This window comes from Magnolia sinica, chromosome 16 (genome assembly GCF_029962835.1).
Source record: "Magnolia sinica isolate HGM2019 chromosome 16, MsV1, whole genome shotgun sequence".
NCBI lineage: Eukaryota > Viridiplantae > Streptophyta > Magnoliopsida > Magnoliales > Magnoliaceae > Magnolia > Magnolia sinica.
The window spans coordinates 35,332,331-35,359,257 of record NC_080588.1 but is presented as its reverse complement, the minus strand read 5'-3'; the positions used below and the strand labels follow the sequence as shown (position 1 = coordinate 35,359,257).

Here is a 26,927-nt window from a genome sequence, read left to right as displayed (position 1 = left end):
TGTTGACGGCAGTTGGATGGTTGGAGGGAAGGCCTAAAAAAAGTGATGGGGCGATGATTTCTGATAATCCCATCCCTCGTTTTCATCGAACTCTCTTAAACGAGAAAGAAGATCCCATCTATCCTTTTTAGAAGTTTCCACCCCCGTCCCTTCTCACCACACCTCGATTTCATCGCCCTCTCCTCCTACAAAACCCTCTCTTTCTCTCTCTCCCTCTTTCTCATTTCTTCTCTCGAAGTCGTCGGATTTCTTTCTGTTCTACCTCTGATCCCGTGCAGATTCCACGGTTTTTCTGCATTTTTTAGCTCTTCTTTCTTGATTTTCTCTCGATTCGAATACCTTCCATTCGGCATTTTCTGTCTTTTCTCGTGTCAAGTCCACTGCATTTTCTTGTTTATCTGATTTTCAACTAGAATTTTTAGTTTTTTTTTTTTTTTTTTTAGTTGCCGGGAGTTTTCTCGGGCTAGGGCTATTTCTCTGTTTTGACAAATCAAAGCCTTTCAGATCCTCTACGTTTGCTTTCTTTTTCCTATTTTTCTTGAATATCTGCATTTTTTTTTTCTTTTTTGGATTCTTTTTGGAGATCTGGACGTTTCTTTTCTTAATCCATGGCTTCATTCTCAGTTCCATGCCCTAAATCCTCCGCCATTGCCTCTTCCTTCTTGCGAGAGCTGAATCCACTGCAGCAGCAGCAGCAGTCAAAGGTTTCATTTTTTCCACATTCAAAGGCAGGGCCTACGTTGGTAGCTGGATCTTCACTAGATCAGTCACCCGTTACAAGGTTCCAGGTAAGGGCATCTTCTTCTAATGTAACATGTGAAAATCGAGATTGAGCAAGTTCTGATGGTTCTGATGGTTTTGATGCTTCTTCATTAGATTGCTATGGTAGGAATAATTGGGTGCTTATATTTGTAATTGCTTCAATATTTACAGCTTTAGCGATTGTTTTGTTTGAGTTAAATTGATCATCTAATAATTGATTTGATTTCAACAGCAACTTGATTGCCCCAGGTTCTTTTGACAATTTGAGTTGTTTTACTTTGTTTATGTTTGTGTTGAGGTTATCTGATGGTCCCATTTATTGATATTTTAGCTATTTGAATAAGAGCAGCCTACAATTTGGTGAATTTCTTGGAAAATAATGTTGTTGCAATGTCAACTTGGCTACATCTAGTCACTGTATGTTTCTTGAGATATCCATGTAAGAGTGAAGTGAGTTTGTGTTGCTTGTTGGAAGAAGTTGCCAAATAGTCTGTTCTTTCGCTGCTGCTGCGACTATTTGTCAGAAGAAGAAGCAACTTTTCTTCCTTCACTTTTTTTCCATGCACAATTAAGCGATCCAAGTTCCTTTTAGAAATCCCGAGATATGCAATCTATCCAAGAATTACTCATTTTAAGTGCTCTTTTAAAAATTTCAATCTCTTCAATTTCTAAAACTTAGGAAGACTAAAACAGAGAAAACCCAGTAACTGTTACAAAATGTGTGTAGATGTCTATATGTGAGGTTTACTGATCCCACAAGTGCAGTGCAGTGCATATTTGCCAAGCTCGCACATGTGCAGAACATCTGAGCCACCAAGTTGGGCCCCACTATGTTGATGTCCTGGCCCAAGAATCAGGCCAGTCAACTAATTAGCTGAACCTTATGTCAGTTGTCTGCAAGTTTTACTTCCAAATGACAAAAATAAAATTGATCAACTTCTGAAGTTTTCAACAAATTTTATAAAGGTTTGAGGCATAATTGAGGCAAGGCATAATCCTCGAGGCATACCAAGGCATAAGCCTCAGAAATTTAAATTTTAAGAGGGGGATGGACAGGAGCACATTTTTTCATGGAGTTGCAAATCTGGGAAGGGATGCAATCGAATACATATCTTGATGGTGGATGGGGAAAGAATAAACAAAAAGGTAAACAATGTGATTCAGTTATAAAGTTGTATTCTCATATTCTTCATGAGGACGAATGGGTTTATCTAGACCTTGAAAATCTTAATTTCAAGTGGATATTTGAGGAAGATGCAGATTGCTTGGAAAGCTTGACAGAGGTGAAGGAAGATGTGCTTGGAAGTGTTGTGATACATGATGATAACAGTAAAATCCACTAATGGATTGTTTTATGTATTCATGGATTGATCAATTGAGGAACTTACCAATAGATTAGCTAATCGTATGAAAAACCAATGATGGGATTGATGCCAAGGGTGATGGAAAGTTTGACAATCTTATCTTCAGGACTGCAACTACGAAGGAGGTCATTGAATATGAGTGGGGGTACTGATCCCATCCCAACAATGCTTAGAGCACATCAATTGAAGAATAATGACGAGATTGAAGATTATGAAATTTAGAAGCTGATCAAGAGGGAAAGACGCTATGTATCAATGATCTGTATTTTGAAGACTAGCAAATCCACTTCGAAATAAAAAGTGGAAGGAAGCTGATGCCCAACATGTGGAAATTAAAGGAGTGAAAGTAGACATGGCATGATGTATAATGCCATCTCACACAAGAGATATTGATAAGACACGTTGGCCTCCATCATCAGCTCCTACCAAGGCTCATGAAGGAGTGAGACGAAGGCGAATCTAGCAAAGTACCAACATGAGTTTGAGACTTGAGGATGGTTTTTTTTTTTTTTTTTTTTTTCTTTTTTTAAAATAAAAAATCCAAATGAGGAGTCTGATGTAGCCAATAGCAAGAACTAAAATTGTGTAAAAAGTGGAATCCACGGCGGATTAGTACCACATGAAGATCGAAGCCATCGGTGGGCCATAGATGTTATTAGTTGTTGTTGTTGTCGTTTTTTTTTTTAATAAAATGTTTCGATAAACATTATTTAATTAGGGTTTATTAGCACGGTCAAGTAAGGGCTTGCTTACTGGTTAAGTTAGCTTAAAGTCTAAGCAAACCTCCTCCTTTAATAAGTTATAATGAGGGTTTCCTACATACTGAATTGGATAGTGAAATTTAATTCAAATTTTCCTTAGACTTGAGGTTCTCCTGTGTAATTTGACCCAATTCCTGCTAAGTTGACTACGGATCTGTCATTTCCACTGCCCATCACTAACCTGTTGCCAGGATGCTTACAAGGACACGTATATAGGTTATCCTGCGACGATTTTGGAAGTTGTTCATTGCTCTTTTTACGCAAATGTGTGCATTATGGATTCAATGTAAACTGGATTGTGTTAGTGTTAAATTGGGAAGATGGATTCATGAATGTGTTAGCATGGTAATATACTTAGTTTTTAATGGTTTGCTAAAAAGGTTTTTAGGGGGATCAAGCCGTTTGAGATGGGGAGCCTTTATTTCCATTTCTTTTCCTAGTGGCAGATGCACTCAAAATGTTGGAAAAAAGTTTGATTGCATGGCATGCTGTTGCAATAAGAGCCTTTAAATGAGTGCTGTGCAAGAAGACAGATGTGTACCCTTCATGATTGCATGTGTGGGCCCAACATGGTCACCTTGTGGACTTGGTGGTCATATAGTTGATAAGAATAGTTGTTGTTTTGTTTGCTTTAATTCTATGTTATTTAAAATGAAGCGAAGTGACTAAAATACCACTTGTGGTAAGTTGATAACCACAAGGGAGGGTATTTTTGTCCTTTTCTCTAGTTTAGTGACCTTCCTCTTTGTACTCTTACACCTTGCATTTAGAGCTGTACACGAGTCGAGTTCAAGTCGAGCTAGTCCAAGCTCGAGTCAGCTCGACCCCGCCATGACCAAAGCTCGAGTTTAGCTCGACTCGGTCTTCGAGCTCACCCCTCTAACTCACCTTGGCTCGTTAGTTCGAGTCGAGTCGAGTTGGGATCAAGTTGGGTCGAGCTGGGATTGAGTCGGGTCAAGCGAGCTATTTGAGCCGAGTCGAGTCAAATTATATGATTTGTTTAATATTATTTTACAAATTATTATAAAATAATTAAAATGATAAAAATCAAGATTGTTAGAACCGAGACAGGTGCAGTAGCAGTGCATAGCAAGTTATTATAAGCTACCAAATAACAATATGAGAATGTTACTAGAAAACCATAAACTTACTTAAAATTCATCAACATCTTGTTAATATGGTCCATATGAGGAATGCCTTCTTGGCCGGTGTATAAGATAGTTATCACCTTCATCTGAACCTGATCCATCAACATTGCTTTTGTCATCCCATCCACTTGATGCGTTTTTAGTTTCATTGACGACAAGAAATATGTTTGCAGATTCAGATGTGTTATCTTCTCCTAGGTAATTGTTTACTTCTTTCGAATCAGAAGGTAGTGAAACTTCACCATCATGTTCTTGTATAGATCTAGCTAACTTTTTCAATCCTTCTTTATGAGTCGATTTATAAGGAGTTCCCAACATCTTATAAATTGAGGAGAGCCTGGAGAGAAACTTTGATGTTTTGTGGCTCTTCTTTGTTTCCATGCTTGGCCCTGCCTCGACATCATGTTGTCTTGGAGGACATCGATATCTAGATGCTTCCGCCCATTCCCTACATATCTTCAAGGCAAGTTTCAGTTCTTCTTCTTCTAGATCTTTTAATCTGACATTTTCCTCTTCTTCTTTCTTACTAATTCATTACACTTTCTATTTCTGAATCTTCATATATTATAATAGGCTTGTTATGATAATTTGTTGTGGCTAGTTGAATTTGGTGTGGAGGGGGTGTGATTTTTCCTATTTGAGTTCAAGAGAGCCTGGAATAGAATTCGTACTTCCTGCGAGGCATTAGGACATGGTTTTGCGTCTTCTTCCCGACCAGATAAGTGTATTCTTAGCCGATTTGTTTTGTTCACGAATTTTTCTCCACACAAACAGTATTTAATATTCATTCTTCCAGATGTCAAATGTCGGCGGATCGGTCATCAGATGACATTTCTGCACAAGGACTTTTGTTAAATAAAGAATAACATTTTTAGGTGAAGTCATGAAGCCAATATAATTTACAAGAAATAAATTATAATACGTTCAAAATTTCAATGTCAATGTCAATTACTCTACTCCAAAAATAACAGAAATTAAAGTCTTACAGAACAAGTAATAAGATGAAGATGTGCAAAAAATTTAAAACAACGTTTAAACTTTAAACATATGAAGGTGCAGTGCTAGTCTCATCTAGACTCTCAGTCTCCTCCTCTTCATCATTCTCTTCATCAAATGAACTGCCACCCCAAACTGGACACAATCAATCTTGTGTACAAACGAGCGCTTCAATTGTTTTAGGTGTAACAGAGCCTCTATACTTATTCACCACCCTACTACCGGTGCTAAATGCGGACTCTGATGCCACTATTGTTATCGAAATTGATAAAATATCTCGAGCCATTAACGATAGTGTCGGGTATTTTTCTTCACGAGCTCTAGTCTTCCACTAATCTAAAACGTCAAAGTCTTGATTGGAGACCTTCACGACTGGCTCCTTGAGATATACATCTAATTCTAACTCATTTGTTTACTAACTCGCTTCATCTTGTTATAAGGTTAAGAAGTACTCATCGAGAAAATTGTCATCACCTATAGACGAACTAGAGCCAAGTTCATGCTTGTATGTTGGAGTCGCTTTCTCCAGATGAGGCAAATGAGAGCAATTGTTGGCCTGAACACGGGATTTTCGAGTTCTTAGCACAATTAATACTATGTCTACGATAATGTGAAGTTGATCCCCCAGAATGCTTTGCGAATGTTGACTTGCAATGCTTACATCTAACCTTGATAATATGATTCGAAGATTCTTTTACCTCAACCTCCTCAAAATCATATCAAACTGCTTTTTTTTTTCCTCATTTATTAGACGTATTTGAATTTAAGTTTCTCTCACCTCGTTTAACATCAACAACTAGAGGGGATGTGGCAGATGCACCAGCACCAGGGGTATTAGGGACATCCTCACTAGCCATACTTAAATATGAAAATAAGAAAGCACGTGTAAGATGTATGAAGTTGGAATGTATGATTGTAATATGTGATTTGTAAGTAGGCATTTTCTAACGTCTCCTAAAATTTTAATTTCACTTTTTATCCCATTCAGTAATATATCATGTACTCTACTCACACAATTTACATGTGAGTCGAAAATTCGGCAGCATCTCCCCACAATTCTCCAAATATATGTAAAAATTCTCTACTGTTTGAGTGTTATCACCATTATCTGTTATTCACAGTTGGGAGACAGTCAATCAGTTGAGAACCATATATTCGGAGAATAAATTGGGTTGATGCACCGAATCTCGAACTTTATGTAAATTGTATAAGCAACATTAAGGTACATGATATATTACCAAACTGTCCAACTTGGACAATTTAAGAATTCATATATATAAAGAATATCAAACCAATAATTGATTTAAATACACTTTATTGTATATGAATTCTTAAACGGTAGGTAGATTATTAAATTCATCTATCAGGTGTCAAGTAGAGTCTCTCTAATACTAATTGATTTGTGTTTAATTGAAGTATACAACTATAAATCATATATTTAATATATGATTTGTAGTTGAATACTTGAATTAAGCATAAATCAATTTCAAGTAATCAAATATAAGTATACACATGTTTAGAATTTCTCAAGTAATCTCGAATTCAACTATTCAAGTAATTAAGAATCATATCTAAGTAAATTACTTTAATAAAACACAAATCAATTTACTTGAAGTTAAGAATCAAATACAAGTCTACACAAGTTTGGTATTTCTCAAGTAATCAAGAATTCAAATTCAACCGCACGCAACCCAACCCTGACCCAACCCGACGCAACCCAACCCTGACCCAACCCGACGTTGACCCAACGGTCCCAACCCGATGCAACCCAACCCTGGCTCAACCCAAACCCTGATCCAACCCCATGCAACCCAACCCTAACCCAACTCGACACTGACCTAACCTGATGCAACCCAATCCACACCCTGACCCAACTCGATGCTGACCCAACCCGACACAACCCAACCCACACCCTGACCTAACCCGACGCTGGCCCAACCCGACTCGACCCAACCCAAACCCTGACCCAACCCGTCGCAACCCAACCCAACTCAAACCCTGACCTAACTCGAAACTGACCCAGCTCGACGCAACCCAACCCAAACCCTAACCCAACCTGATGCAACCCAACTCAAACCTTGACCCAACCTGACGCGACCCAACCCTGCCCCAACTCAAACCCTGACCCAACCTGACGCTGACCTAACCCGACGCAACCCAACCCAAACCCTAACCCAACCCAATGCAAGCCTAACCCAACTCGATTGCATCATGTAAGGAAAAAAAAATCAGAAATGTTCTTACCTGGCTTGAAGGATTGAAGGAGAGTAGAGAGTAGAGAGAGAAGGTGGTGGGGTCTGTCGGACTGCCACTCGCTCGTGCTCGGTTTGGGTAGGGTAAAACGAAAAGAAAAGAGGGGAAAGTGAAGGGGTAGCCAGGTAGGGTCGGGTTTAGGGTTTTTTACTTTTTACTTTAAAAAAAAAAAAGAAAAAGAAAAAACTTATATATTATAAATTATATAATATAATATAATATAAATTTCGAGCGAGTCAAGTTCGAGTCGGGTTTGAGCTCTGTTTCCTTTCAAGTCGATTTGAGCCTGACCAAGCTCGACCTCGACTCGATTTTATTTGAGCTACAGTTTTTGGCGCTTGGCCTGACCCGAGCCATATTGCGAGTCAAGTCGGATCGAGCTCAACCAAGTCGATTCGAGCGAGTTTGTCGAGCTAGCTCGACTCATGTTCAGCTCTACCTGCATTGCCTGAAAAGAGTCATTGATCACATCCAATTTGAGAGTTGAGTTGGGAGTGTATGCCCTCTTTTAGAGGGAAGACCCAAGAACGAGTTGCTCCAGGGTTCCACTAATGAAGTTGGACAAAAGATGAAAAAAGAAAAGAACAAAAAAGGAGAGGGCCACTCATTGGCCTAGGGATAATCCAGTCGGCCCTAAAGAGATTAAAAATTTCCACCAGAACAAACTCAAAAAAGCTATTCACCAAAACATCCCTCAGGCACATTATACATATGTTGGGAATGATCACTTTCATGCTCAAATCGACACGTGTGATCATTGGATGTTAATATCTTGGTCCTAGTACGTATCGTTAATGGTAGTATGTTCTCTCTTAAACCAAAAAGGTGGGGTTGCAGGTTAGCTTCTAATAGCCAACTGTATGATCTCACACTAACACGAGTTTAAAATGAAAAATTTGGTTCCATTAAAATGTGGAAAACCATGTTGTTCTTACACAGCTGTTTGATGTTGAGTAGGATGCCTCAATCAATCCTTTATTTGATATCTAATTTTCCATGTGTTTTGTAGGGTCCTTATAGAAATCAGTCAACTGTTTGCAAGGCCCAGGTTAATGAAGTATGTTACTGGAAGCAATTCATTGTTGTCATCATTATTTTTTATTTGAAATGTTGCTCTTGGCCTTTACTGCGCTTGTTTTCTACATCAAAGGTTGCTGTGGAGAAATCATCGAATTCCACCTCAATCCCCCAAATCAAGTTGGAAGTCCTGTCATCTGACAGTAAAGATGTTGAGCCAGCAACTGAACCCAGTCTTTCTGATGCCTCCATCTCTGCATTCATGACTGAAGTGGCAAGCCTGGTTAAGTAAGCACATCACTTTTGTTGAACTGCATTTGGTTACCGGTTGCTCTTTAGAGGCGTTGAACTGTTTAGCTTAGTTTATGAATTAAAGCTGATGTTGAAAATTCTTTAATTTCTGGTTCAAACCCTACAATGATTTGGATCTCATAGGAAAATCACTCACAAATGATTTTTGAAGTTCTTTTATGTTGAATGATGAAAGGTGAAAAATAACCAGTGTTTTAGAAACTGGAATGGATTGGCTGTTTTGACTTGTGGGGCTGAACTTGGCGGGTTGTGCGCCCTGGTTTCTTCCCTCAAACCAGTTTTTTTTTTTTTTTTTAAATGTAAATATTATAACATTCTGATTGCACCGCCTGGTCAGTTGCATTCTTCTTTTTGGCAAAATATGCATTTACACGACTTGAAACCAAATCGGTCATGTTCACAACCTGTATTTCAACTAAAACAAAATTATCTGTTAGTACTGTTGGCAAAGGTTTTTTAAATAAACAAAAGCAAAGCATATTATTGAAGGGGTTCATTAATCAAATTGAGTTGTCCAACACGTTTAAATGCCTTGACACATTTCAGTATGGTACCCATGTCCAAGACCAGCCTGACCATTGGTCAGCTCTACCATGTGGATTGCTTGGCCCAAAAAATCGAATCATAGGCAGGCTACAAGTGTGACACAACTAGACAGCCAAAAAATTAGGATTGCTTATTTTCAGGCTATGTTCGATCTACAATGGGTCCTGTGTTTTGGACTGTAGATTGAAGTGCATGCCACGTGTACATGTGATAAGGCACCAGAAAAAAAGAGGTGGTTAACTATCGCCAGTCTTGTCCAGTTAGTTGATTTTAAAGAGATGATACAATTCAAGAACAAGATGATTGGATAATTTATTTGGAGTGTGATCCATTCCTTACACTTTCTTATTTTCTTGTTAAATTTAATTAAATTCCATTCACTTTTGTTGAACTAGTACGTGCAAATTAGTTTGGGCCTGCCTGATCGAACTCCTGAGTTTGCTAGTTTGGTTCCCACCCTGTTTTTGAAACATTGAATATTACTATAGTGATACCTGGAGCAATTAATCCTTCGAAAAGAAAAAGAAAAAGAAAAAAACAAAAGAAAACACGAAAAAAGAAACATGGAACAATGATCCACTCAGAACTTTCAGTTGTCTTGGTTTGGACAAGCCCTGTATATCATCTCACTCCAGGCTTTGGTTTTATAAAAGAGGTAAGTTGACTTTGATTTGGCTTCTTTTTTTTCTTTTTCTTTTTTTCTGAACAGGCAAGTTTTTCTGTGTCCCAGCTGAATTAAATTCAGAAATGTAATGAGCATGTCTGATTGAGGTTGTGAACATTATTATGAAGACCTGATCAATGGTCTGATTGACTTCGTTTCACTATTCATCTGTGTAGTAATTAGAAAGAATGTTACAAAATAGACAGTAGCTCATCAGCAAGCCTCTCTTTTATTTTATCCATTATATTTAAATGATAAATTTTTTTGTTAAAAGTTATTCAATAAATTTCTGATTTCTTCTCTTACATAAAGTTCTGTTTCTAATCCCTCTTTCTTACCGCTTTACTATCTGATTCAATTATGAGAATATTCATTGAGGTTATTAAAATAATGCCTTTTTATTCCCCTTTTCCTGTTCAGGCTAGTGGATTCAAGGGATATTATGGAGCTGCAGCTGAAACAACAGGGTTGTGAGCTTATAATAAGGAAGAGAGAAGCTTTGCCACAGCCAGCAGCCACGGCGCCCTTTGTTATGATGCATCACTCTTCACCACAAGCCATGCTTCCTTCTCAGCTGCCACCAGTTCATGCCCCACCTTCTCCTCCAGGTCCTGCTCCTTCAGCTCCAGCACTCCCTGCTCCAGCAAAATCGAGCAAGTCATCCCATCCACCTCTAAAATGCCCTATGGCTGGAACATTTTATCGGTGTCCTGCACCTGGGGAGCCACCATTTGTCAAGGTAATCTATGTAGAAAACCTTAGCCTTCTGTCTTGCAGAATAATAGACCACAATCTCCCAGATTCTGTTTAGGTCCTAATAGTTTCTTAACTGACTTGTTTGACCATGCGTTTTCCAAATAGATCTATGGAACACAATCTATTTTCAAGAAACAGTTCCTCAAAAAATGGGAAGCTTGTTTTTTAGGATATTTTCCTGAGAAAAAGAAATATTGTTTCTATTTTCAGGAAAAAATCTTGAAGTTCTCATTTTCTTTTTGAGGTAAAGTTTTTTTAGAAGGTTTTTATTTTTGCAAATAACTATCTAAATAATAGGTATTTGCAAATACCCACAAAAATAATATATTTGCAAATAAACACATTGTTAATTCGTGGATATTGCAAATACCCACTTTCGGTTAGTTTTTGTAATGGTTGTTAATGTTTTTGGCACATTTTGAAAAAAAATGATGAAACTATCCCCACTCTAAAACCTCTCTCTCCAACTCCAAAAAAAAAAAAAAAAACCCAATTAAAATTATTATTTATATATATATATATATATAAAGATGAAAGATTTTATTAGGTAGAGCCAAAAATAGAAAAGCAGGAAACAAAAACAGATACAAGAAAGGAAAACTCGAATACAACAACCCAGCCCCGTGTCTGGGGAAAAATCCTGAGAGACCCTAAAAGGACTCAAGGCTTGCAATCTTTGAACAACAATAAAACCTACTAAACCCCACCCCCCCCTCCAAAAAAAAAAGAGACCCTCAAATTTCTAAAACAAGAGGACAACCATTAAAAGTGTCCTACACTTCTTTCTCTCAATTACCTCTCCTGGATCCGTGTGCTAAGAACAAAGGAGGTCATCGATAGAGATGGGCATGACCCACGAGACCCCAACCAATCAAAGAACATGACACTAGACTTTTGAGGGGGAAGAGCAGTGAAGGAAGAGATGACCCACAAATTTCACATCTTCGAGGCATAACAGGCACACATTAGGAAGAATCATGCCTCTTTTCCTCAGATTATCTACCATAAGCATCCTATTCTACCTTGATGTATATATTCTACATCCATGCTGTCCATCTGTTTTTTCAGATTATTTTAGGGCATGATCCAAAAAATGAAGTAGATCCAAAACTCAGGCGGACCATACCATAAGAAACACTGGTGATTGAAGGCCCTGCCATTAAAAACTTCATAGGGTCCACCGTAATGTTTCCGTAACATTTATTTGTCATCCAACCTGTTTATAAGGTCACATGAACATGGGTGAAAGGAAAAAACAAATATCAGCTTGATCCAAAACATTTGTGGCCCATTAATGGACAATCACCACATTTTCCTAAGTTATGGTCCAGTTGAGAATTGGATCGACTTCATTTTTGGGTTCATGTCCTAAAATAATATGGAAAAATGGATGGATGGCGTGGATATAGAATAGGTGGGCCCTATGGTAAGGGTCGCACCATCTTGGGTGAGTCTGGGGTCTCACCTAATCCTCTCCCAAATAAAAGCACCATTAGATCCTGAATTTCGGAATCTGAAAGATTCCTTCTAAAAGGAGAAAGCCAATTCCCCTTCTCCCTCTCCAGAGAAACAATCTGCCATAGAAATATTTGTAAGGGGACAAACAATAGCTAGAGTAGGGAAAACAACTAAGAGGGAGGGACTGCCACACCATAGATTAGACCAAAACCTGATCCTCACACCATTACCTAAAGCAAAGGTTAGTCTTCCAAAAACTTTAGGGGCGATCTTAGCAATTCCTTTCCCTGAAAAGGAATCTCGATAAAGAGAGGAAGATCTAGTCCACCGGCCTTGAGGAGACATCTTTTATTTAGCAGAAATAATATATCTCCAAAGGCTATCCTCCTCTTGGCCAAACCTCAAGGCAGTGTTTTAAGTATCGATGATATCGACTGATATATCCCATGGTGTATCTTGTATCCTACCTGTGTGATACGAAATGCACAAGTAGTGGGATATATCCCACATATTCGATCCAGTGGCATTTTCGATTTTCGATCCTTTTTTTTTTTTTTTTTGTTTGTAAATCATGTTAAATTAATGTCAAATTGTTACAAATCCATGATTTAAACATGAAAAATCATCGATTGAGAACTTCGATTTTGAAATTTGGAGGAAATGGGCCGAGTTGCGGAAAATTGAAAAAAGAAATCAAAATTTCTCAATTTCTCGCAAATCGGTTGCAATCATTGTGTCCAAACATAAAATTAAACATGTATGTAACCTAATCTAGTGATCCTTCTTTTGCTTTTGAATGTATTGCTTATGTTTCCACCCGTCTTATTACATGTATAAATTATATGAATATACTTGCATCAATTCAGTTAGACAACGCATAGATTAGGACCCCATACAAAGAAAACCTATTATGTGCACTTGTTTTTTGTAATGCTTTGATTTATAAGTGTGTATTGATGTCTTTTTTAATTATCACTGAAGTTTCATTGAAAAATTCGACCAATTTCCCAATGTTTCCCCATGTTTCCAACAATAGCGATACATTACGCGATACAACCGATATATCCCATGTGATCATCAATACGTATCCGTATCCAAAGTGTGCGATATGTAACACGATACCAATATTTCGAACATTGCCTCTAGGCCCATTTACCCAACAGAGCCTCATTGACCAAATCTAACCTGTCTATACTCGCTCCTCCCTTTGATAAAGGGGAGCAAACCTCCTTCTAGTTAAGAATTGGGATTTTCCTCAAGACAAAGCTTCCCTGCGACAAGAACTCCCTATGGACTTTATCAATCTAGAGGAGAACTGACTTGGGGCAATGAAATAATGACATATAATAAACATGCGGATTTGAGAGAGAAGCCTTTATCAGGGTTAATTTACGCCCCAGGGAGAGAAACTGCCTCTTCCAAGGAGATAATTTCCCCTCCATTCTTTTGATGATTTTATCCCACAACAATAGAGTAGGTTTACCTATACAAAGAGGAAGGCCCAAATATGTAGTAGGCAGGGACCCAACTTTACAACTAGAAGACTCAACCAAGTTAGAGATAACCTCTAAGGATAAATTGATCTTAAAAAAACTCACTTTTAGACAAGTTCACCTTCGAACCTGAGACCACTTCAAACCAACATATAAACATGCTCAAAGAAAACACCATAGATTTGTTAGCTTCACAAAACAACAAGGTATCATCAACAAACAAAAGGTGATAGATATGTTGGGTGTAATTCTCCACCTAGAAAACCTTCGGACCCCTGGATAACATACAACTTGAAGATTCAATGAATCACAAAAGAAAAGGAGTCAAACGATCTCCCTGATAGAGACCCTGGGAAGCGTTAAAGAAATCAAAGGGAGATTCATTAATGAGGACCGAGAACTGAGCTAAGGAAACACAGGATCAGATCCAAGCGCTCCATTTACCCCCCAAACCCAACCTGCCTAACATAGTTTAAGAAAGACCAACCCACATGATCATAGGCCTTCTCGAGGTCAAGCTTGCAAATCACTCTCGGCCTACCGGCCTAATTGCAAGAGTTTAGACATTCTTGGGCAATAAGGACACTGTCTAAGATCTGCCTACCTTGCACAAAAGCACTTTGAAAGGGAGAGAATCTTAGGGATCACCAGTCTAAATCTCTGAATAAGGATCTTAGCCAAAATATTCTAGGGACTGCCAAATAGGTTGATAGGCCAAAAATCTTTAAGATTGATAGCACCTTCCAACTTAGGAATAAGGGCTAAAAAGGTGCTTCCCATTTCAAGATGGTAGTCGATTAGCTTCAAAGAAATCAACTACAAAACTAGAAAAATCTGACTTTAGCAGGTCCTAAAAGGACTGGTGAAGGACTATGGGGAAGCCATCAGAAATTGGAGATTCCTCTCCCCAAATCCGAAACATCACCTTTAATCTCATCAAACAGGAAGGGCTTTTCCAGAAAGCCACATTTTCCAAAAAAAACAAAAAAAAAAAACACAATTGAAGACCAGATCATCAATACAAGGGCGAGAAACATTTTCTGACAACAATAAATTTGAATAGAAACTAACAATAGAATTGCAAATACTATCCTTGTCAGAAATACCTTTGCCATCCACAACCAGAGAGGAAATAGAATTAGCAAGTGCCCTAATGCTGGCTATTCTGTGGAAGAACTGTGTTATAAGATCACCCTCTTTAAGCCAGATAGCCCGGGATCGCTGACGCCATTTTATTTCCTCTTTAAATCTAGTACAATAGTTTGAGGATAACTTAGCTCTAGAAGAGATCTCCTCCTCCATGAGTCGCCTCCTTCTTGACATACAAAGCTTGGATAGATAAATAATAGAGAGTAGGGATGACATCCCAAATTCTCTTTGACCAAAGATTTCCTGATGCTTAGCTTTCAATTTAATCTTCAATATCTGTATCTATTTAAAAAGCTTAAAACCTAGAAAACTATCAATATCAAAAGAGGATCACCATTCCGAAACTAGAGAGCAGAAACCCTCTTGGAGTTGAGAAAACTTGAATCTAAAGGGCTTTGGCCCCCAATTGATCTCATCAACTTCCAAAAGAATAGGATAGTGGTCAGAAACTATTTTGGGCAAGCCTCTTTAACGAGCAAGCAAAAAATGTTGGACCCAATCTGGAGAAACCAAAAATTTATCTAGTAAGGCGAACAGGGGGTGTACGATGGTTGGACCCAATGTTTTAAATATCGACGGTATCGGCCGATATATCCCACGATATATCTTGTATCCCACCAGTGCAATATGAAACGCACAAGTAGTGCGATATATCCCACATGTTCGATCTGGTGAGCATTTTCGAATTTTGATCCTTTTATTTTCTGTAAATCATGTTAAATTAGTGTCAAATTGTTACAAATCCATGATTTTTCATGTTTTGCATAAAAAATCATGGATTGAGAGCTTCGATTTCTAGATTCGGAGGAAATGGGCCGAGTTGCGAAAAATTGAAAAAAAATGAATCAAAATTTCCCAATTTCTCGCAAATCGTTTACAATCTGTGTCAAACATCAAATCAAACATGTATGTAACCTAATCTAGTGATTCTTCTTTTGCTTTTGAATGTATTGCTTGTGTTTCCACATGTCTTCTTACATTTATAAATTATATGAATAGACATTGAATCTACTTGCATTAATTCAGTTAGACAACGCATAAATTAGGACCCCATACAAAGAAAATCTATTATGTGTACTTGGTTTTTGTAATGTTTTGATTTTTAAGTGTATTGATATCTTTTTTAACAATCACCAAAGTTTCATTAAAAAATTCAACCAATGTCCCAATGTTTCCCCATGTTCCCAACAACAGCGATACATTATACGATACAACGAATATATCTCATGCGATAACCAATACATATCCTTATCCCAAGAATGCGATATGTAACACGATACTGATATTTCGAACTCTAGTTGGACCAAGTGAAATTGACATTTCCCACAGGTAGGTCTAACAATTTATTTTTTACTCACCCAATTCGAGAAGACCCTCTGATGGGGACATCACGCGCACACTCGCGCCCTCCTTACGCACGTACGCAAGGAGGAGGAGGCCCCCACCATCGTTCTAGATCAATGACGACGTCCAGGGAGGGCTTCCTAGTTAGAGGACACCGTTTTGGTTCGTTGGAGTGGACCCGATAGTCATGTGAATCCCATCATGGGTTCTCATGATCATGGTCCACTAGTCTAATTAATCTAGTACTTTGGGTTTTGCTTATTATTGTTATTAGGAATATCATGGACGGTTTAGATTGCTTTGATTAATTGTTATTTTTTATTACTTCGTCTTCAAGTAATAGGTTGCGCACATGGCGCGAGTTTTGGAGTATAGGGTTTTATTATAAATAGGCACCCCTTTAGTCTTTTTATTCATTGAAGATTAATAAAATTTCTGCGTTTTTCCTACTCTGAGTTTCTGAGTTGTGGAAATCCAATTGGGTGTGAAACTCTCCATTCCTCGTAGGGCTGACTACCGTGGTGCGAAGCCACACTTACCCCGATTCGCCCCCACCTTCTACCTTCCATATTTCTCCTCCTACAGCCATCCTCCCTGCAAATCCATCAATATTTTGCAGACGTTTCTCTTCTACAGCAGATTTCTGGAATTTGGCCCTGTAGGAGGGCTGAAACTTTGGCGGAGCTCCGCGCACAGACCGATTGTCGGATCATCGCGAAACTTGGAGGTTTTGTGGCCTAACCCTGGCCGACCAGGGCCAAGCTGGCTGTTTTCTGATTTGTGGGCCCCACACACGTGCGGGACACCTCCAGCACACGTGCGCCTGGGCCTTCAGTGCTATCCACGCATGTGGTGCTTCTCTGGTATGTCTCTCTCCTTTCTTTCACCCCTCTTTCACCCAAATCCCTAACTCTAGCCCTAAATTACTCAAATCTCCAATTTTATGTCCTTTTTTTCTAATCTTGGTGTTCCTCTATTTGAAACCTGTGAATCCCTTGGATTGGGAAAATATTTCTATGCATGTGTGGATAAATTTACTCTCATTTAATTACTGTTTGGTTTATTACTTTGATTGATCCAGCCCTAGCATGTGTAGGCCTGGGTTTGCATAGATTCCCCTTGATTGAGTGCTTAAACTTTTGTGTGGGATATGGAATTGTGTAATTGTTTCTGAACAAGTGTGATCTAAAGTCTGAAAATCTTGCATATTATATTTGAATTTCATGTCCTGCATCAAATTTGGTATCAGAGAACAAGTTTATTTTTTTAGGGGAATGCATTGCATGTTTAGGGTTTAGTTTATTTGTGTCCATTATGCATCAAGTATCATCATATAGAGCTGTTTAGAGGTTCATAATTCCTGATATAAGCTGCTAAATTTTCTGCTATTAGAAAATCCCCATATCTCTTTGTTGGAGTCTCTTGACAGATTCTTTGGGTAGATAAGTTGCTGGAAATTGAGTAGTATTGTGTCGTTTCCCCCATATAGTGTCTTATAGGAGCATTTAGTCCCATCTAGGCACATATAGTCGTATTAGAAGGTCCTTGAGTTAGTAGTTGTATGCCCACACGTACGGGTCGTGGTTTTGGCTTGCACCCTACACTAATCATGGAGCAATTGCAAGAGTCAATGAATAAGCTGACCCAGAAGTTTGAGTCTTTGGGTAAGCGCTTGGAACAACATATGGACCAATGCTTTGAGCAGTTTAATGTGTGCATTACCCAACTAGAGACCTTCGCCCAGGCAAACCCCCACCATTGGGGAAGATGCTCAATCTCAGGCAGGTGATTAAGAGGTTAGACTAAGGAATGGAGGTGGGCAAGAAACCGGTCATGGGCGCACACCCGTGCACCACCCCGCGAGGGACATCATGATCAATATGACCCATGATCAAGGGAGTTGAGTAGATGCCCCTACGTTTGATGACCACTTGGACCCTAAAGCCTTTTTAAACTGGCTGGCGGATATGGACCACTATTTTGAGTGGTATGACATGACGGATACTCGTCGAGTCCAATTCGCCAAGATGAAGCTTGTGGGCCAAGTAAAGAGGTTTTGGGCCACTGTCGAGCGAAAGAAAGAGGACGAGGGAGCCCTAAATAGTCCATTGGGGAGAAATGAAAGAAACTCTTAAGAAGTACCTCTCTCTCTTATTGCTTACGGTTGATTGAGGAATGACAGTCTCTTCGACAAGGTTCCATGAGTGTGGCGGAATTCGTTGAGAAGTTCGGAGAGTACTTGACCCGTTGTGAAGTTGATGAGGATCCCGTACTCACTCTTGCTCGATTTAAAATGGGCCTCCATTCTGACATTAGGAGAGAGTTGCTCGCCAAGGATATAGACACTCTTGAACAGATGTACTAAGCAGTGTTGGAGGTCGAGCAATACCTTAAAGCATTTGTGGGAAGGCGGTTTGATTTTCACGATTCTAGTACTAAGACCAACCCTTCTAGGGCTAAGCCTAGCACTGGATACCAAGACAAACCTTCTAGCAGTTCTCAATCCAGGCCCAAGGATGATAAGGGTAAAGAGGTTGTTGGGTCTAGCTTGCGCAGAAGCGAGGCAACTAGGTGTTTTAGGTGTCAGGAGTTTGGTCACTTTGCCCAGCAGTGTGGTACGAGAGAGGGCACCAAGGTGTTCCTTATTGATGGGCAAGTAGAAATAGTGCACCCAGAGAGTGACAGTGAGGAGGAAGAATATGAACCAGTAGAAGCCCCTAGTGACGAGGAAGAGGGAGCACGAGAGTTTGCGACCCTTGCAGTTGTGCGTCGCCCCTTTACACAAGCAAATAATACTGATGATTGGCGCCGTTGTGTTGTTCCTATTTAGTTTGGGTCATATAAAGCCACAATTTGGTGTGATGTTGTTCCTAGGAAGCCTATTGATCTTGTCCTTATGTCACTATTCCATAGGCCATCAGAGTATGCAGTGTCCTTTGTGCATTAAATTCATTTATTGCATCAAGAAATCAGGCAGAAGATCACGACTAGTAATGAAGATTACACACTTTCTGCAGACCAGCATAAACGTTTTAAGGAATTCAGTGTGGGGGACTATGATGGTTCGCATTAGGCCCGAGCGATACCCTTAGGGGGCCGTTCGTAAATTACACGCGTGTAGCGCTGGACCCTTCAAAATTATAAAATGAAACGGTCTCAATGCGTATATGATAGATCTTCCACCTTCCATGGGAATTAGTTACACGTTCAATGTGGAGGATCTAGTTACTTTTCAGGGGACCACTGATACTTTGTCCGGCCTTTCACCCTGCCGTCCCGATTCCCCAGATCTGTCCCTTGATCCATGGCCTCTTCTCGACCCTTCTTCCTGGCCTCTTCCTCTCGTACCTACCCTCCCCACACTCAGAGAGGAAATAGAGGATATTCTGGACCATCAGATAGTATCAATGTCGGACAACGGGTTTCAGAAGTACCTGATTAAGTGGAAGTCACACCCAGCTTCAGGCAGTACGTGACTCACTGAGGAGGAGCTTTAGAGACTTGATCCTGACATCTTGGAGTAGTTTAGGAGTTTTATTTCGCCAGTGGCAAAATCTTCGCAGTAGGGGAGAATTAATGGGGACATCACGCGCACGCGCACTCGCACGCCCTCCACTCACGTACGCAAGGAGGAGGCCCCCACCATCAATCCGGATCGATGACGATGTCCAGGGAGGGCCTCCTAGTTAGAGGACGGTGTTTTGGTTCGTTGGAGTGGACCCGATAGTCATGTAAATATCACCAATCCCACTAGTCTAATTAATCTAGTACTTTGGGTTTTGCTTATTATTGTTATTAGGAATATCATGGACTAGATTGCTTTGATTAATTGTTATTTTTTATTACTTCGTCTCCAAGTAATAGGTTGCGTACATGGCACGAGTTTTGGGGTAGGGGGTTTTATTATAAATAGGCACCCCTTGTAGTCTTTTTATTCATTGAAGATTAATAAAATTTTTGCGTTTTTTCTACTCCTCTGAGTTTCTTAGTTGTGGAAATCCAATTGGGTGTGAAACCCTCCCTTCCTCGAAGGGCTGATTACCGTGGTGCGAAGCCACACTTATCCCGATTCGCCCCCACCTTTTGCCTTCCATATTTCTCCTCCTACAGCCATCCTCCTTGCAAATCCATTAGTATTTTGCAGACGTTTCTCTTCTACAACAAATTTCTGGAATCTAGCCTTGCAGGAGGGCTGAAACTTTGGCGGAGTACCGCGCACAGACCGATCGTCGGATCGTAGCGAAACTTGGGGGTTTTGTGGCCCACCCCTGGCCGACCAGGGCCAAGTTGACCGTTTTCTGATTTGTGGGCCCCACACACGTGCGGGACACCTCCAGCACACGTGCATCTGGGCCTTCAGCGTTGTCCACGCATGTGGTGCTTCTCTGGTACGTCTCTCTCCTCTCTTTCACCCCTCTTTGACCCAAATTCCTAACTTTAACCCTAAATTACTCAAATCCCCAATTTTATGTCCATCTTTTCTAATCCTAGGGTTCCCCGATTTGAAACCTGTGAATCCCTTGGATTGGGAAAATATTTCTGTGCATATGTGGATAAATTTACTCTCCTTTGATTACTGTTTCGTCTATAACTTTGATTGATCCAGCCCTAGCCTGTGTAGGCCTGGGTTTGCATAGATTCCCCTTAATTGAGTGCTTAAACTTTTGTGTGGGAAATGGAATTTTGTATAATTGTTTCTGAACTAGTGTGATCTAAAGTCTGAAAATCTTGCATATTATATTTGAATTTCATGTCCTGCATTACCCTCATAGAAGAGGAAACCCAATTCCCATTTTGTTTTTCATGAATAAACCGAACAACGTTAAAATCACCTCCAACAAACCAGGTAAGAACCATTTATCCTTGTACAGAGATGGTGACGGTCTGGTTGGGCCATAAACTCTAGAGAACACCCAATGAAACCCAAAAGAAACTTTGTGAAGCACTACATTAATTGAGTACAGACCCAACCAACTATCTTCCTTTGCCCAATAGCAGGAATCCCAGAGAACTAGAAATCCCCCTGCCAAGCCCACAACATCCATAACTACCCAATCTTTACCTTTCCTTCTCCAAATAGAGTTAACAATATCTCTGTCCACAGATTGCAATTTAGTTTCTTGAAGAATAATCAGGCGGGCTTTAGAGTGAGAACACCTCCTTAACCTGACATCGCTTATGAGAGCAGCCTAAACCTCTCACACCAAGAGAGGATCTTCATCGGAGAACCATGCTAGCGCCTCTACCCTCTCTCTTGCCCAGGAATATCTTCCAAAAGGCCTTCTGGACACATTCCTAAATTCTAAAGCTCTCTATTGCTGGGGAAAGATCTCGGGGAGCCTAGAGATGGAACCCCACCTACTGTAACACGAAGGTCCCTATCAACAACTAACTTGAAAAGAGCAATATAATCTTCTTCCCGGTTTCCAAACAACACACCTTCCGACATAGCACACAACATCTTTAACCCATCACGTTTTCTTGATCGCTCAAAACTAACCCCTTTAAAACCTCCACCGGAATGGTAGACAGGGGAACAAAAACCTGAAAACTCCTAGGATCATCCAAACTAAAAGAAGCCGTAAGGGGGGGAACCTCCAAAGCTCCCTCCAAAGAAGCCTAGGCCAAACCTCCCAACCCCCCTACCTCTGGTAAACAAGGAACATAAGGAGAGAGGGCTTCCTAAGGGATCGCTATCAAGGCCAAATGATCTATCGAAAGAGAAGAGTGACCGGCAGGGATAAACCAAAACTAGAATAGAATGGAGGGGAACCAGAGAAACAGGTGAAGAGGGGAGGAGTATGAAAAATCTCAACTGGAACAAGAGAAAGGGAGGTTGAGATCAAGCAACCCGAAAGAACACTCCCATTTGGTCTTGACCTGATCTGAGAAGAGAGGACATCCGGAGGGGAAAGACGTCAGAGGAGAGATATTCCAAGGGACCGGGAGTCTTCTTCAAAGCTACTATTCGTCGAGACATCATCTGAACAATGCGAGCTTAAGTCTGAAGAGTTCTCAACCCCTGCAGAGGGACAAGAGAGGGCCAAACCTTCTTCTGGAATATTCAAAGACTCCTTATTTGGCGGGATCAAGAACTGTCTGCTCCTGACACATGTCATCTCTAAAAATAGTCGAATGGGCCAATTTATCAGCTAACATCAAAGCAACCTCTTCCTTTTCAGGTGAATCGGCACCTGCCACAGAAGATTATGGGACAACTGTCCCACACTCTTCTCCAGCTGTGCTAAAATGAGGACACGTCACTCCCTCATTAATGACTTCCTAACTGCTAGAGATATTATCTATCTAGAGAGGATCGATATTTACGACCTTGGTTGACAATCTGCTAATGACCTCAAGCACAGGGATATGCTCCTCGCGACACGTGGCAAGGGTGATGCTTGAGGGAAGTCTTGAGCCCACTGTCTCATTTAAGGGAGGAGAGAATATAGTTAAGATATTTTGAGGATGTGAGAAAACATCACGCGAAGCCGACATTTCCTGAACTTATCTCCCAGGATGCGAGAAACGATATTATCACCCGAGCAAAAGGGGTCTTGGGGCTAAGTCTAGGAGGAAAAAGATCACCCTGGACAGATATCTGAAGAGCTGAGACTGGGTGTCCATCGACTGGAACACATGTGGGAGCCCTCACCTCGCATGTGGGAAACGAAATGGTGGAGACACATGGTTCACATGGAGGGCTTGAATGGAAAGGTGATCCATGAGACACCAGTCCAGGAGCTCCTTTAGTCATGGCGACCAGAGCCCCTGCTATAGGAGGGTGACTAAAACAACCATGAGAGCTCCTATAGACTTCATCCACAGACTGAACCGAACCCCTATTCTCTTCAATCACTTAAATCTCGAGAGAATCCTCTCTGACGACGATCTTCACAGAGGTAGACACCGCCGCCGTCCTCTTCACTCAGATCAAAAGCCAAACTGAGTGGAGCTATTCCTAGCGCTTGGTTGCCTGATCGACTAGAACGACCTCCCTAACATAGGACCCCAATGAGATACAAAACTCTTCAAACCAAAGTTCCAAGGGAACTTCTGGGAAGATGAACTAGGAATTGACCGTCCTAAAGAATGACTAGTTGGACCATTTACAAATTGCCTCCATTGGGCCAACCTGATGCATGTTACCTGTGAACACAATCTGGCCGATGTCTAAGAAAGACTGGAGAGAAACCTAGACAACCAAGGACTAAGGTGTCTTAAGATAACATCTCTCAGACACAGGTAGCTGTAAAACTGAAACCATATAGAAGGATTGCGAAGGGAAAAACCTTGATGAAGAGTCACAACTAGACTCCATTGGAGAGCCTCCCTAGCTTTCGGGAGCACAGAAATAGGGACAACCACTGAAGGGGCCTCACTTGCTTTCCTAGACACTTCTATGTTAGGAGTCTCCAACCGGGGGGGGGGGGGGGGATAACTAAAGGAGGGGGAGGATCAGGGTCTGGATCTCCTAGTGGGAGGGCGGGTTCAACTGCCACACACCCTAGAAGAGCTTCCTTGTAGGATATCGAGGAACCATCAGGGGCTAAAACACCCTCTGACACAGCTACAGAAATGTACCTTAAGGGCTATTTGAGAAGAATGTTACGACCTAGCTCTTTATTCTCTTGATTCACCTTCTATGGACCATAGCGAGCCACATGAAAACGCATCTCCTTCCCCTAGAACTTTTGACCATGCAAAACTTTAATGGCTCTCAGTCTCGGAAGCTCTTCATCATCGTTCATCCTCACAAAAGGTAAATCCTCTTATGGAGGATAATCCTCTTTCCCTAGGGACAACCACTTCCCTCACTTCCCAAATCTCCCAAAAACCCTTTGGAAATGAACCTCCATCCATTCTTCAAGAAATCTATCCATAAAGGGTGGGGGGGCTCTCTCAATGGATTAATGTTACCAAGCTGGGATTTGGGCTTACTAACCTTCTTCCTTGCACCAACCTTGACCTGTCCTTTGGAACCGTTGAGGAGTTCAAACTCCCAAAACTCCCTTAGGCCACAGTCCTGAGATTTCAAGCTATGATATTGGTTCGTACCAAAGCTAGACTCCTCCCCAAAAGCTTCTTCCTCCACCACCACTTCTTCCCTTTTCGGCTAATGCCTTGAAACTCCTTACCATTTCAAGAACCAGAAAGTCTCTTCTGATGGGATATGTAGTCTCGTATGAAATCCCCATTCAGATCTTCCGAGCCCCCATAGGTGCCGGCTCAACTTCTTGAAACTGATGGATTTTTCGAACCTCACGAGAGATCTCTCGATCGAACCTTGCTGCTAGCCCTGGATGGATCCTGATATGGAGATCTACCACTCGAACAAGGTCCCTTGGTAGTATGTTTCATATAGAGGAAAATTAATGGGTTTATGTTCTTCCCATGGAGGTGAATCTTGAGGTGTGTTCCATATCGTCATTTCTGTCGTTTTCCAACGGATGCTAACAAAAATTATGAAAAACTAGCAGAATGTGGGTATTTGCAATAAAGGTGAATTAGCAATGTGGTTATTTGCAAAACATATATTTTTATGTGGGTATTTGCAAAAATACCTTACTACTGATGTGGGAATCTGCAAAACCCTTCTAAAAGTCATATAGAAGGCCCGAACTATTAACTAGATTGAGAAGATGAGATTTTGGACTTGGATTTCTTAATTATATTAGAAGGTCATTTTGAAATAAGAAATCAGGATTCATCTTTTTTGAACAGACTAATGTAGTTTCATTTTTAATGAGAGAAAAAATAATATACAATAATGTGATTAATTCATAACTGATTGTTATGTATTTCATGTTTTTTGCGAGTGATCTTCATGTAATGTATCTTTGTAAAAATTGACTTTAAAACATGTTCGAACTCTTCTAGGCACTATGTAAACACTTGCATAGGTTAGGGGAATAATCACCGTTTATTGCATCACTGGCAAACTAGCACTTGTATGTAAATATGTGTGCATGCATGGATGTATGGAAGGATACATGGTTTATTTGTGCATGTATACATGTATGTTCACATGTGAATATATGCACATGGATTATGGTTGCACAAATCTTTCTTAGGATACCATTCCTACCAAATTTGCTCCAGGTCATGGAATTACATTGGATTTTGCTGCCGCTTTTGGGTGGCATTTTCCCTTTATACCCACCACTTTGGTCTGAGAAATCTTTATGCATGTGTTATTTTTGCTAATTTCACTTAGTGGATCCGTGCTTGTTCAGGTTGGAGACAAAGTCCAGAAAGGCCAGGTCCTTTGCATCATTGAGGCCATGAAACTGATGAATGAGATTGAAGTAAGACTATGCTCCTCTCTTGTTGTTAGTTTCTCTTTGTAATTCTATGTTCTGGTGCATAACAACTTTGTTTCTATGAAAAACAATGATGCATATGTATACTTCAAAATAGCTAATTTATTAGTATGTAGCTAATTTATTAGTATCGTATCGTATCATATCATACCAGATACCACTGTCTAATACTTCAATATTAGTTAAAGAAGCTGTACACATGCTTCGTTGTTTCCATATCTATTTATCATAGATGGAAGCACAAAATGCTAATATAGAGAAAGTACTCCATTGTTAATGATGTCAGTCTAATAAGTACCATCTCTTGCAAGATGATCGGCTACCCATTAGATGGAAGCATGGTGCATGCGTTAAGGTCTTAAAACTCAAATCTGGTTGACTCTGAAGTCATATAGAGTGCTTGAGTTATCTGAAATTCTCAATTTCATGAAATTTGAAACAGAAAAAAAGAGAGTCAAATTTGACTAAAGAAATTCATAAGATATTCCAGAAAATTCAGTTCAGTCATCAAACTTTATCAAGTGGAGTGAGTTTTCCTGTATTGATTTATTGTCGACTTCCATGACTTCCATGCACTAAGGGATTGGTGTGGGAGTGATTCTATTTCTATAGACCAATCAACCGGCCTGCCACCACAAGCACTAATTAGGGAATGAAAACTATATTCTTCGAATCATGAATGATGGGAGCTATTCAAATCTGATTAGTCCAAATTTGATAGAGTTCATATTTGACTGACTTGTGAAATTGAGGCAATATTTGGTCTAATTCTTTCCATCGCCTTGTCTATCTTTAATCTTCTTTTAGGCTGATCAATCCGGAACAATTGTTGAGGTACTTGCTGAGGATGGGAAACCAGTTAGCATAGACATGGTGAGCGTCTCTTTCTCCCTCTTCGTTCCCTACCTTTGCATTTTCTTTTGATGGATGCTCCAATTCACATCCTGCACCAAGTGTTGGTTTGAGGCATTTCCATAGCTGCCATCTGACCATCATCAGCTTCCCTTATTGCATCAAAGATGATCCATTGTGAAATGCCTGCACCTACTTTTGGTGTCGGCATATCGATGTAACAGCTATCAGTTGTGGTGATGCTGCCAATTAGTGGGCTGCAGGGTCTTGGCCCATGCTTCCATCATAATTCTATTCAGGAGATGCACCACCAATGTTTTAAATCGGTGTATCAGGTATCGTATCGCACACCACCGATGCAACCCTGTATCACTCCTGTATTGGGCTGTCTGGGCCAATACAGCCATATCATTCATGGGGTGATACTGGTATTATTGGTTTCAGATGATACTTTAAACTTGGTGCACCACATCGTTTAAAATGAAATTCTCTTATGCTCTTTTTTTCTTCTTCCTGTTTGACTGATGCAGCCTCTATTTGTCATCGAGCCATGAAGAAGAGATGGAACCTTTGCTGCAAGTTGATAGTCAGATGTTTAGTGCTTCCTTTTCATGTGGTTAGTGAGGGGTTACTGTTTTGTTTATTTCAATTGAGTACCATGTTTTAAAATTTTCATGTGGTTAATGGGGTTACCCCTGGTCATTTTAATTAAGTTTCATGTTAAATTTC

At 40.2% G+C, this 26,927-nt stretch overlaps 1 protein-coding gene across 2 annotated transcripts; it reads left to right on the top strand.

Moving 5' to 3' along the window:
* On the top strand, positions 1 to 26,927 carry LOC131229885 (biotin carboxyl carrier protein of acetyl-CoA carboxylase, chloroplastic-like). Of its 2 annotated transcripts, XM_058225942.1 has the most exons (7): positions 2 to 788; positions 8,294 to 8,341; positions 8,435 to 8,589; positions 10,244 to 10,562; positions 25,260 to 25,331; positions 26,154 to 26,219; positions 26,729 to 26,927. In XM_058225942.1, the coding sequence occupies exons 1-7, from the start codon at positions 609 to 611 to the stop codon at positions 26,750 to 26,752; spliced, it is 864 nt and encodes a 287-aa protein (XP_058081925.1). In that variant the 5' UTR covers positions 2 to 608; the 3' UTR covers positions 26,753 to 26,927. The 2 variants fall into 2 exon arrangements, with proteins under 2 accessions (XP_058081926.1, XP_058081925.1); XM_058225943.1 differs by lacking the exon at positions 8,294 to 8,341 and having other exon boundaries at positions 1 to 788.

Excerpts from the sequence above, each read along its gene's own strand:
- LOC131229885 (XM_058225942.1), top strand. The coding sequence starts at position 609 with ATGGCTTCATTCTCAGTTCCATGCCCTAAATCCTCCGCCATTGCCTCT. Across the intron at positions 8,342-8,434 it reads GCAAGGCCCAGGTTAATGAA|GTTGCTGTGGAGAAATCATC; the intron begins GTATGTTACTGG and ends TCTACATCAAAG. Across the intron at positions 8,590-10,243 it reads GAAGTGGCAAGCCTGGTTAA|GCTAGTGGATTCAAGGGATA; the intron begins GTAAGCACATCA and ends TTTCCTGTTCAG.